This window comes from Agelaius tricolor, unplaced genomic scaffold (genome assembly GCF_023055355.1).
Source record: "Agelaius tricolor isolate 1412-34295 unplaced genomic scaffold, bAgeTri1.0.p SCAF_128, whole genome shotgun sequence".
Classification (NCBI taxonomy): Eukaryota; Metazoa; Chordata; class Aves; order Passeriformes; family Icteridae; genus Agelaius; species Agelaius tricolor.
In genome coordinates this window covers 171,137-183,529 of record NW_027269388.1, presented here as the reverse complement: position 1 = coordinate 183,529, position 12,393 = coordinate 171,137, and the positions used below count along the sequence as shown (strand labels likewise).

At 57.2% G+C, this 12,393-nt stretch overlaps 2 protein-coding genes across 2 annotated transcripts in view; both read right to left on the bottom strand.

Annotated features, from left to right (window-relative positions):
- Window positions 1–380: 380 nt before the first annotated feature.
- On the bottom strand, window positions 381–8,919 carry LIN7B (lin-7 homolog B, crumbs cell polarity complex component). Its single transcript, XM_071420215.1, has 6 exons — window positions 8,788–8,919; window positions 7,336–7,454; window positions 6,298–6,369; window positions 4,106–4,315; window positions 1,587–1,747; window positions 381–916 (listed from the first exon to the last, which is right to left on the bottom strand). The coding sequence occupies exons 1-6, from the start codon at window positions 8,825–8,827 to the stop codon at window positions 895–897; spliced, it is 624 nt and encodes a 207-aa protein (XP_071276316.1). The 5' UTR covers window positions 8,828–8,919; the 3' UTR covers window positions 381–894.
- Window positions 8,920–9,464: 545 nt separating this feature from the next.
- The window catches only part of SNRNP70 (small nuclear ribonucleoprotein U1 subunit 70), a 7,473-nt gene continuing 4,544 nt past the window's right edge, over window positions 9,465–12,393 (bottom strand). The window contains exons 8-10 of the mRNA XM_071420193.1: window positions 12,090–12,257; window positions 10,045–10,739; window positions 9,465–9,478 (exon numbers count right to left, since the gene is read on the bottom strand). Coding sequence (XP_071276294.1) covers window positions 9,465–9,478; window positions 10,045–10,739; window positions 12,090–12,257 — 877 coding nt within the window. The remainder of the gene's footprint in view (window positions 9,479–10,044; window positions 10,740–12,089; window positions 12,258–12,393) is intronic.

The following is a 12,393-nucleotide window of genomic DNA, read 5'->3' as shown; positions in this document are numbered from 1 at the left end:
ACACAGGTGACACCTGTCACAGAGGTGACACAGGTGATACACAGGTGACAAGGGGTGACACACAGGAGACCCCCCCTCAGGTGACACCGGTGACAAAGAGGTGACACACAGGTGAAACCCCTCAGGTGGCACAGGTGACACACAGGTGACACAGGTGACACAGGTGACAAAGAGGTGACACAGGTGACACACAGGTGACACACACAGGTGACACTGAGGTGACACAGGTGACCCCCCTCAGGTGACACAGGTGACACTCTGGTGACACAGAAGTGACACAGGTGACACAGGTGACACAGAGGTGACACAGGTGACAGAGGTGACACAGGTGACCCCCCTCAGGTGACACTGAGGTGACACAGGTGACACTCAGGTGACACAGGTGACACAGGTGACCCACCTGGGCCACGCCTTTAAATAGCAGCCAATAAATACTGTACAGAGTGTGCCAGATATACACACGGGGGGGGGGGGGGGGGGGTTTGGGGGGTCCCAGGTGACTTTGGGGGGGTCCCAGGGGATTTTGGGGGGTCCTGGGAGGGTCCTGGGGGGATCCCAGAGGGGTCCAGGGGGGACTTTGGGGTGTCCCAGGGGGACCCAGGGGATTTTGGGGTGTCCTGGGGGGGTCCCAGAAGGTCCCAGGGGGTCCCAGGTGACTTTGGGGGGGTCCTGGGGGATCCCAAAGGGTCTTTGAGGGGTCCCGGGGGATTTTGGGGTGTCCTGGGGGGTCCCAGGTGGTCCAAGAGGGTCCCGGGGGGTCCCAAGTGACTTTGGGGTGTCCTGAGGGGTCCAAGGGGAATTTGGGGGGGTCCCAGAGGGGTCCCAGGTGATCTTGGGGGGGTCCCAGGTGATTTTGGGGGGGTCCCAGGTGATTTTGGGGTGTCCTGGGGGGTTCTATCCCCTCGATTCCAGCGACCTGCGGGGTGAAATTGGGGTGGGGTCAGCGGGGTTTGGGGTGAAATTTGGGGGTTTGGGGACTCAGGGATTTGGGGACTGAGGGATTTTGGGGTTTGGGGTCTCGGGGATTTGGGAAGACAGGAATTTTGGAATTTCGGGACTTGGGGACTCAGGGATTTGGGATTTTGGGGTTTGGGGACTCAGGGATTTTGGGATTCGAGGTTTGGGGACTCAGGGATTTGGGAACTCATGGATTTTGGGATTTGGGAACACAGGGATTTGGAGCTCAGGGATTTTGGGGTTTGGGGTTTGGGAACTCAGGAATTTTGGGGATTTGAGGACTCAGGGATTTTGGGATTTAGGGACTCGGGAATTTTGGGATTCGGGATGTGGGGACTCAAGGATTTTGGGGTTTGGGGACTCAGGGATTTGGGGATTTTGGGATTTGGGGACTCGGGAATTTTGGGGTTTGGGGACTCAGGGATTTGGGGATTTTGGGATTTGGGGACTCGGGAATTTGGGGATTTTGGGGTTTGGGGACTCAGGGGATTTGGAGCTCAGGGATTTTGGGGTTTGGGAACACAGGGATTTTGGGATTTGAGGATTCAAGGATTTTGGGGTTTGGGGACTCAGGGATTTGGGGCTCAGGGGTCTCAGGGATTTTGGGATTTTGGGATTTTGGTGCTCACGAGTAGCTGTTGTGCTGCCGGCGCCGCGCCGTGCGCAGCTTCTCGAACCGCGCCTCCATCTCCTCGAGCACGCGCGGCGTGTAACGAACCACGAGCTTCACCGAGCCCTGCGCCGCCTTCAGCAGCTCCACCGCGCGCTCGTGCTGCTCCCCCTCCACGCTCTGCGCCCCAAAAACCCCAAATGGAGCCCCAAAAACCCCAAATGGAGCCCCAAAAACCACCCCGAAACCGCTCCGGCCCCAAAAACCCCAAATGGAGCCCCAAAAACCCAACCAGAACCCCAAAATCCCTTCAGCAGCTCCACCGCGCGCTCGTGCTGCTCCCCCTCCACGCTCTGCGCCCCAAAAACCACAAATGGGACCCCAAAAACCACCCCGAAACTGCCCCGGCCCCAAAATCCCCAAATGGAGCCCCAAAAACCCAACCAAAAACTGCCATGGCCCCAAAAACCCACCCAGAACCCCAAAAACCCCAACCAAAAATTGCCCTGACCCCAAAAACCCAACCAAAAACTGCCACAGACCCAAAAACCCAACCAGAACCCCAAAATCCCACCCAGAACCCCAAAAACCCAACCAGAAACCCAAAAACCCCAACCAAAAATTGTCCTGACCTCAAAAACCCAACCAAAAACTGTCACGGCCCCAAAAACCCAACCAGAACCCCAAAAATGCAATCAGAGCCCCCAAAACCCAACCAGAACCCCCAAAACCCCAACCAAAAATTGTCCTGGCCCCAAAGACCCAACCAAAAACTGCTCCAATCCCAAAAACCCAACCAGAACCCCCAAAAACCCAACCAGAACCCCAAAATCCCTTCAGCAGCTCCACCGCGCGCTCGTGCTGCTCCCCCTCCATGCTCTGCGCCCCAAAAACCCCAAATGGGACCCAAAAACCCAACCAAAAACTGCCCTGACCCCAAAAACCCAACCAGAACCCCAAAAACGCCAACCAAAAATTGCCCCAATCCAAAAACCCAACCAGAACCCCAAAGACCCAACCAGAACCCCAAAAGCCACCCAAAAACTGCCCTGACCCCAAAAACTCCACCCAAAACCCCAATTTACCCGCTCCAAACCCCCCAAAATCCCAATTTAACCACTTTAAACACCCCAAAATCCCAATTTAGCCACCCAGACCCCAAAATCCCAATTTAACCCTTCAAACCCCAACGTAACAATTCCAAACCACCCCAAAAACCCCGAAATCCCCGGATTTCACCCCAAATCCTCACCACCCTGTTGACGCTCAGCAGCTGATCCCCCCATTTGAGGCCCCCGTGGCGGTCGGCCACCCCAAATCCCACCCAAAACCCCCAAAACCCCAATTTAACCCTTCAAACCCCAATTTAACTGCTCCAAACCCCAATTTCACCACCCCAAAAACCCCAAAATCCCCGGATTTCACCCCAAATCCTCACCACCCCGTTGCTGAACAGCTGATCACCCCATAACCCCCCCAAAACCCCAATTTACCCACTCCAAACACCCCAAAAGCAAAACATGACCACCCCAAACCCCAATGTAACCACTCCAACCCCCCTAAAGACCCCAAAATCCCCGGATTTTCTCCCAAATCTTCACCACGCCGTTGACGCTGAGCAGCTGATCCCCCCGTTTGAGGCCCTGTGGCAGTCGGCCACCCCAAATCCCACCCAAACCCCAATTCAACCACTCCAAATCCCGCAAAACCCCAATTTAGCCACTTTAAACCCCCCAAAATCCCAATTTCACCACCCAAAAACCCCAAAATCCCGGGATTTCACCCCAAATCCTCACCACGCCGTTGACGCTGAGCAGCTGGTCGCCCCGTTTGAGGCCCCCGTGGCGGTCGGCCACCCCAAATCCCACCCAAAACCCCCAATTCAACCACTCCAAACCCCCCAAAACCCCAATTTAACCCTTCAAACCCCAATTTAACTGCTCCAAACCCCAATTTCACCACCCAAAAACCCCAAAATCCTGGGATTTCACCCCAAATCCTCACCACCCCGCTGACGCTGAGCAGCTGGTCGCCCACCCCAAATCCCACCCAAACCCCAATTCAACCACTCCAAACCCCCCAAAATCCCAATTTAACTACCCAAAACCCCAACGTAACAATTCCAAACCACCCCAAAAACCCCAAAATCCCTGGATTTCGCCCCAAATCCTCACCACCCCATTGATGCTGAGCAGCTGGTCGCCCCGTTTGAGGCCCCCGTGGCGGTCGACCACCCCAAATCCCACCCAAAACCACCCCAAAACCCCAATTTAACCCTTCAAACCCCAATTTCACCACTCCAAAGACCCCAAAATTCCCGGATTTGGCCCCAAATCCTCACCACCCCGTTGACACTGAGGAGCTGATCCCCCCATTTGAGCCCCCCATGGCGGTCGGCCACCCCAAACTCCACCCAAACCCCAATTTACCCGCTCCAAACCCCCCGAAATTCCAATTTAACCACTGTAAACAGCCTAAAATCCCAATTTCACCACCCCAAAACCCCCAAAATCCTGGGATTTCACCCCAAATCCTCACCACGCCGTTGACACTCAGCAGCTGGTCACCCCGTTTGAGGCCCCCGTGGCGGTCGGCCACGCCGCCCGGGATGACCCTGGAGATGTAGATGGGCGAGTTCTGCTCCTTGCCCCCCATGATGTTGAAGCCCAAACCCTCCTCGGTCTTGGGCAGCTCCACCACCCGCGGGTGCGCGTGGCCCTCGCTGGCCGCGAACGCCGCCACCGTGGCCTGGGGACAGCGAGGGGACATCGGGGACATCGGGGACACTGGGGACATTGGGGGGATTTGGGGACATTGGGAGGATTTGGGACATTGGGGACATTGGGGACATTGGGGACATTGGGCAGCTCCACCACCCGCGGGTGCGCGTGGCCCTCGCTGGCCGCGAACGCCGCCACCGTGGCCTGGGGACAGCGAGGGGCCATCAGGGATATTGGGGACATTGGGGACGTTCAGGGTGTTGGGGGGCATTGGGGGTGTTGGGGACATTGGGGACACTGGGGACGTTCAGGGACATTGGGGGGATTTGGGGACATTGGGGGCATTTGGGGACATTGGGGACATCGGGGACATTGGAGACATTGGAGACATTCGGGGTGTTGGGGACATTGGGGACACTGGGGACATCGGGGGGGTTTGGGGACATTGGGGATGTTGGGGGCACTGAGGGTATTGGGGACACTGGGGACATTGGGAGTCATTGGGACATTGGGGACATTGGGGACATTGGGGGTGTTGGGGACATTGGGGGGATTTGGGACATTGAGGACATTGGGGACATTGGGGGCATTCGGGATATTTGTGGACGTTGAGGGGATTTGGGACATTCAGGGACATTGGGGGTGTTGGGGACATTGGGGGTGTTGGGGGGATTTGGGACATTGGGGACATTGGGAGGATTGAACACATTGGGGTCACTGGGGACATTTGGGGACATTTGGGGACATTGTGTTCATTGAGGGTATTGGGGACACTGGGGACATTGGGGGGATTTAGGGGCACTGGGGATACTGGAATCATTGAGGACATTGGGGACATCGGGGACATTGAGGGCTTTGGGGACATTTGTGGACGAGGGGATTTGGGACATTGGGGGAATTGGGGACATTTGGGGACGTTGAGGGGATTTGGGACATTGGGGGAATTGGGGACATTTGGGGACATTGGGCAGCTCCACCACCCGTGGGTGCGCGAATGCTGCCACTGTGGCCTGGGGACAGCGGGGGGACATCGGGGACGTTCAGGGACATTGAGGGGATTTGGGACATTGGGGACATTGGGGACATTGGTTGGATTGGGGACATTGGGGACACTGGGAGGATCGGGGTCATTGGGGGATATTGGAATCATTGAGGACATTGGGGACGTTCGGGACATTGAGGGCATTGGCGACATTTGGGGACGTTGGGTGGATTTGGGACTTTGGGGGGACATTGGGGACATATTTGGGGATTGGGGACATTTGGGGATATTGGGGTCATTGAGGGTTTTGGGGACATTTGGGGACACTGAGGACATTGGGGACACTGGGAACAGCGGAGGGGTTTGGGGACATTGGGGACTTTGGGTGGACTGGGGACATTTGGGGACATTGAGTTGTTTTGGGGTCCCCGGGTGATTTTTGGGCTCCCCTGGGGATATTTTGGGGTCCCGAGGGGGTTTTTGGGGTCCCAAGAGGGGCTTTAGGGTCCCCAAGATATTTCTGGGATCCCCAGGATGTTTTTTGGGATCCCAGGATGGTTTTGGGGGTCCCCAGGGATATTTTGGGATCCCAGGATGTTTTTTGGGGGTCCCCAGAGGGATTTTTGGGGTCCCCAGAGGGATTTTTGGGATCCCCAGGGATATTTTGGGATCCCAGGATGTTTTTTGGGGGTCCCCAGAGGGATTTTTGGGGTCCCCAGAGGGATTTTTGGGATCCCCAGGGATATTTTGGGATCCCAGGATGGTTTCTGGGGTCCCCAGGGGGGTTTTTGGGATCCCAGGATGTTTTTTTGGGGGTCCCCAGAGGGATTTTTGGGGTCCCCAGGATGTTTTTTTGGGGTCCCCAGGGATATTTTGGGATCCCAGGATGTTTTTTGGGATCCCTGGGTATTTTTGGGGTCCCCAGAGGGGTTTTTGGGATCCCAGGATGTTTTTTTGGGATCCCAGGATGTTTTTTTGGGATCCCAGGATGTTTTTTTGGGGGGTCTCCGGGGGGATTTTTGGGGTACCTTGGCCGTGGCGTGGGCGCGGATTTCGGGGCTCCCCGCGATGTCCAAGGTGTCGTAGAGCTGCTCATAGACCTGGGGGGACCCCGGGGTTGGGGGGACCCCAAAATCCCCGGGCAGCCCCCCCGGACCCCCCCAGCTGCAGAAATTTGGGGGGGACTGGGGGGGGGAGGTCCCAGGAAAGATTTTGGGGAGATTTTGGGGAGTTGGGGTGAAACTGGGGGGGTTTTGTGGGGCCATGTGGGATTTTGGGGTGTCCCAGGTGGATTTTGGGGTGTCCCAGGTGGATTTTGGGGTCCCCTGCATGGATTTGGGGCTTTCCAGGTGGATTTTGGGGTTCCCTGGATGGATTTTGGGGTTCCCAGTTGGGTTTTGGGGTTGTTTTGGGGTTTTTGGGTGGAACTGGGGGCTCCCAGGTAGGTTTTTGAGGTTCCCAAATGGGTTTTGGGGTGGTTTTGGGGTTTTTGGGGTGGATTTGGGGGATTCCCAGGTGGGTTTTGGGTTGGATTTGGGGTGGATTTGGGGGTTTTTGGAGTGGATTTGGGGTGGTTTTGGGGGTGGTTTTGGGGTAGTTTTGGGGTTGTTTGGGGGATTCCCAGGTGGGTTTGGGGGTAGATTTGGGGGTTTCTGGGGTGGTTTTGGGGTGGATTTGAGGGTTTTTGGGGTGGATTTGGGGAAGTTTGGGGTGGTTTTGGGGTGTTTTTGGGGGCGTTTTGGCGTGGATTTGGGGGTTTTTGGGGTGTTTTTGGGGTGTTTTTGGGGGGGTTTTGGAGTGGATTAGGGGGTTTTTGGGGTGGATTTGGGGTGGATTTGAGGGTTTTTGGGGTGTTTTTGGGGGGGTTTCTCGGGTGGTTTTGGGGTGGATTTGGGGGTTTTGGGGTGGATTTGGGGTTTCTGGGGTGTTTCTGGGTTGGATTTAGGGGATTTTGGGGTGTTTTTGGGGTGGATTTGAGGGTTTTTCGGGTGGATTTGAGGGGTTTTGGGGTGTTTTTGGGGTGTTTTGGGGTGGATTTGGGGTTTTTGGGGTGTTTTTGGGGTCACCTCGCGGATGGCGGAGCAGAACTTGCTCTGCAGGACTCTCTGCAGCGCCTGCAGCTTTTGGGGGGGCAGCTCCCCACTGCGCTGGAGCCGCTCCAGCAGCTCCACGGCCCGGGACACGTCTGGGGACCCCCCAAAATCACCCCAAAATCACCCCCAAAGTCACCCCAAAGTGACCCCAGAACAGCCCCCAAAATCACCCCCAGAATCGACCCAAAGTCACCCCAAAACAGCCCCAAAATCACACCCAAAATCACCCCAAAATGACCCCAGAACAGCCCCAAAATCAGCCCCAAAGTCATCCCAAAATCACCCCAAAGTCACCCCCAAAGTCATCCCAGAATGACCCCAGAACAGCCCCAAAATCACACCCAGAATCACCCCAGAGTCACCCCAAAACAGCCCCGAAATCACCCAAAACCAGCCCCCAAATAATCTCCAGAATCAACCCAAAGTCACACCCAGATTTAACCCAAAATCACCCCAGAGTCACCCCAAAACAGCCCCGAAATCACCCTAAAATCAAAGCCAGTCATCCCAAAACAGCCCCAGAGTCACCCCCAAAATCACCCCAAAAGAGCCCCAAAATCACCCCCAGAATCAACCCAGTCACCCCAAAACAGTCCCAAAATCAGCCCCAGAGTCACCCCAAAATCACCCTAAAATCACCCCAAAATCACACCCAGAATCAACCCAAAGTCACCCCCGGATTTAACCCAAAATCACCCCAAAACAGCCCCCAAATCAGCCCCACAATCAACCCAAAATCACCCCGGAGTTATCCCAAAATCACCCCAAAATCACCCCAATATCACTCCCAGAGACATCCCGAAAGAGCCCCAAAATCAGCTCCAGAGTCACCCCAAAACAGCCCCAAAACAGCCCCAAAATCACCCCAAAATCAGCCCCAGAATCACCTCCAAAATTACCCCAAAAATCACCCCAACATCACCCCAGTCACCCCAAAACAGCCCCCAAATCACCCCCAGAATCATCCCAAAATCACCCCAGAGTTACCCCAAAATCACCCCAAAATCAGACCCAGAGTCACCCCAAAACAGCCCCAAAACCACCCCAAAATCAAACCCCAAAAACACCCCCAAAATCAAACCCAGTCACCCCCAAACCACCCCCAAATACCCCAAAACTCCCCCCGTGCCCCTCCTTAACCCCCCCGGCCCCCCCAAAAACCCCCAGCCCCCCAAATTCCCCCTCCCCCACCCCTCAGAGCCCCCAAAAACCCCAAATCTCCCAAATTCGCCCCAAATTCCCCTAAACCGCCCCAAATCTCCCATTTAATCCCCCCCAACCACCCCTTGCCGCCCCCTCCCCCACTCCCGACGCCCCTCAGCCCCTCCCCCTCCCCTCCCCCCACCCTCAGGACTCCCCCGGACCCCCCAAATCCCCCCAAAATTGCCCGAAATCCGCCGAATTCTCCCCAAATCCCGCCCGTACCCCGCTCCAGCCCCAGCGCGTCCCCGCTCAGCGCTGCCATCTTCGCCTGGCCACGCCCACTACAAACCACGCCCCGATCCGCACAAACCCCGCCCGCTTCTCATCCAAACCACGCCCACTGCCCGCTTCAGGTCACGTCTGTACTACCTGGCCACGCCCATGACCTTATTTGGGCATGCGCTGGCCACGCCTCGTATCCCGCGCTGGCCACGCCCCCGGGGGTTGTTCCGCTCCTCCCCGCGCATGCGCAGAAATGGGGGAGACCCCAAATTCGCGGGAGGAGAAAAATCCCGAATTTTGGAGGGGGCGAAATGAGGTGGGGGGACCCCAAATTTTAGGGTGAAGACCCCAAAATTGGGGTGGGGGAATTGGGGGGGGGTCCCAAATTATTGTGGGGACCCCAAATTTGGTGGGGGGGGTCCCAAATTACCCCCAAAATGGGGGGGGGGGGGGGGGGGGGGGAGAGACCCCAATTCTAAGAGAAAAGAGCCCAAAAATTGGGAGGATGTCAGAAATTTTGGGGTGAGAAAAACCCCCAAATTTGGGAGGGGGGGGAAGCTCTTTTTTGGGAAGGATGCCAAAATGAAGGGGACATTTTTAGGGCTAAAACCCGACATTTTTGGAGCAAAAAGAACCCAATTCCATCTGAAAAAAAATCCCCCAAATTGGTGAAATGATCACCCAATTCCACCTGAAAAAAACCCAATTTGGAACAAAAAAATCCTGCAATTCCACCTGAAGGAAAAGCCCAAAGTGGAACAAAAATCCCCAATCCTACTTGAAAAAAAAAACCCTAAATTGGCACCAAAAATCCCCAATTCCACTTGAAAAAAAAACCCCAAAATTGGCACCAAAAATTCCCAATTCCATCTGAAAAAAAAAACCCAAACTGGAGCAAAAATTTTCCAATTCCACCTGAAAAAAAACCCCAAAATTGGCACCAAAAATCCCCAATTCCACTTGAAAAAAAACCCCAAAATTGGCCCAAAAAATCCCCAATTCCACTTGAAAAAAAACCCCAAAATTGGCACAAAAAATCCCCAATTCCATCTGAAGAAAATCCCCCAATCCCACCTGAAAAAAACCCCAAAATTCCCAATTCCACTTGAAACAAAACCCCCAAAATTGGCACAAAAAAATCCCCATTTCCACTTGAAAAAAACCCCCCAAAACCCCCAAATTTTTTCCCCTCTTTCCCTCCAGCACCCCGCACCCCCTCCCCCATTATCCCCCCCATTCCCCCCCCATTATCCCCACCCCAAAACCCCCAAATTTTCATGGATTTTCCATAAAACGCCTTTATTGGCCCCGCGGCGCTCACTCCATGGCGGGCTCCAGCAGGTAGCCGTTCTCCGCCCCCAGGTACCCCGTCGGTCCCGGAGCCGCCGCCGCCGCCGCTGCCCTCGAACATCTCCGCTTCCCCCGTTCCTCCGCCGCCGCCATCGCCGCCCTCGCCGCCCGGGGCCGCCCCGCCGCCGCCGCCTCCTCCCGCCGCTCTCTCGTCGCGCCGCTCCCGTTCCCGTTTGTGCTCCCGCTCCCGCTCCCGCTCCCGTTCCCTCCTCCTCTCCCTCTCCCGGTGCCCTCGGCGCCGCTCCCGTTCCCGCTCCCGTTTCTCCGCCGCCGCCTCCCCCGCCATTCCCTCGCCGCTTCCCGGTTCTCCTCCTCCGCCGCCGCCTCCCAGTTCCTCCGGGGGTTCCAGCGGTTCCGGGGGTCCCTCGTCCTTCTTGTCGCGATCCCGGTCGCGTTTTCGGTCTCGGGATCGCGAGCGGCGTTTGCGGTCTCGGTCTCGGTCTCGGTCTTTGCTGCGGTCGCGGCTCCCGCCCCGTTTCCGTTCCCTCTCGTCCTTCTCGCGGCTCCGCGTTCGCCGCCGCCGCTCCCGGGAGCGAGAACGGCGCCGGTCCCGTTCCCGAGAGCGCTCCCGGCGGTCCCGCTCCCGCTCCCGCTCCCGGTCCCTGCGGGGACCGAGCCCGTCAGGGGCCGAGGGGGCGAGGAGGGGAGGGGGGGTCTGGAGGGGTCCCCAAGGGGGCCTGGGGGTCCCTGACCCATTCCAGGGGGTCCCGAAGGGGTCCCTGACCCATTCCAGAGGGTCCCAAAGGGCCCTGGGGGTCCCTGACCCATTCCTGGGGGTCCCAAGGGGGTCCCTGAGGTGGTCTGGGGGTCCCTGACCCACTCCAAGGGGTCCCAAAGGGGCCTGGGGGGACCCTGACCCATTGCAGGGGGTCCCAAAGCGGTCCCTGAGCCACTCCAAGGGGTCCCAAGGGGGTCCCTGACCCATTCCAGGGGGTCCCAAAGGGGTCCCTGACCCATTCCTGGGGGTCCCTGAGGTGGCCTGGGGGGTCCCTGACCCACTCCAAGGGGGTCCCAAGGGGGTTCGTGACCCATTCCAGGGGGTCCCAAGGGTGTCCCTGACCCACTCCACGGTGACATTGGGGGACCCTGACCCATTTCAAGGGGGTCCCAAAGGGGTCCCTGACCCATTCCAGGGGGTTCCAAGGGGGTCCCAAGGGGGTCCCTGACCCATTCCAGGGAGTCCCAAAGGTGACACAGGTGGTCCCAAAGGGGTCCCAAAGGTGACACAGGGGTGACAGTGACAATCCCAGGGGTGACAGTGACAATCCCAAAGGTGACACAGGGGTGACAGTGACAATCCCAAGGGTCCCAAAGGTGACACACGGGTGACAGTGACAATCCCAGGGTGACACAGGGGTGACAGTGACAATCCCAGGGGTGACAGTGACAATCCCAAAGGGGTCTCAAAGGTGACAGTGACAATCCCAGGGGTGACAGTGACAATCCCAAAGGTGACACAGGGGTGACAATGACAATCCCAAGGGTCCCAAAGGTGACACAGGGGTGACAGTGACAATCCCAAGGGTCCCAGGGGTGACAGTGACAATCCCAAAGGGGTCCCAAAGGTGACAATGACAATCCCAAGGTCCCAAGGATCCCAAAGGTGACGGTGACAATGGCAGGGTCCCAAGGGTGACAATGACAATCCCTGGGTCCCAAGGGTGACAATGACAATCCCAGGGGTGACAGTGACAATCCCAGGGGTGACACAGGGGTGACAGTGACAATCCCAGGGGTGACAGTGACAATCCCAAAGGTGACACAGGGGTGACAGTGACAATCCCAAGGGTCCCAAAGGTGACACAGGGGTGACAGTGACAATCCCAAAGGGGTCCCAAAGGTGACACAGGGGTGACAATGACAATCCCAAGCGTCCCAGGGGTGACAGTGACAATCCCAAAGGTGACACAGAGGTGACAGTGACAATCCCAGGGTCCCCGGCCCGGGCTCACCGCTCGTCGTAGCGGGAGGTGTCGTCCCTGCCCGAGTGCCGGATGTTGACGTCGGCTCCGCCGCGCCGGGTGCCCCCCAAACCTCCCCCTGTGGGACAGGGACCCCAAAATCCAGAAATGACCCCAAACCTGACCCCAAACCCAGAACTGACCCCCCCAAACCTCCCCCTGTAGGGACAGGGACCCCAAAAGTGACCCCAAAACCCAAAACTGACCCCAAACCTGACCCCAAAACCCAAAACTGACCCCAAAAGTGACCCCAAACCCTAAACTGACACCCAAACCTCCCCCTGTAGGGGAAAGG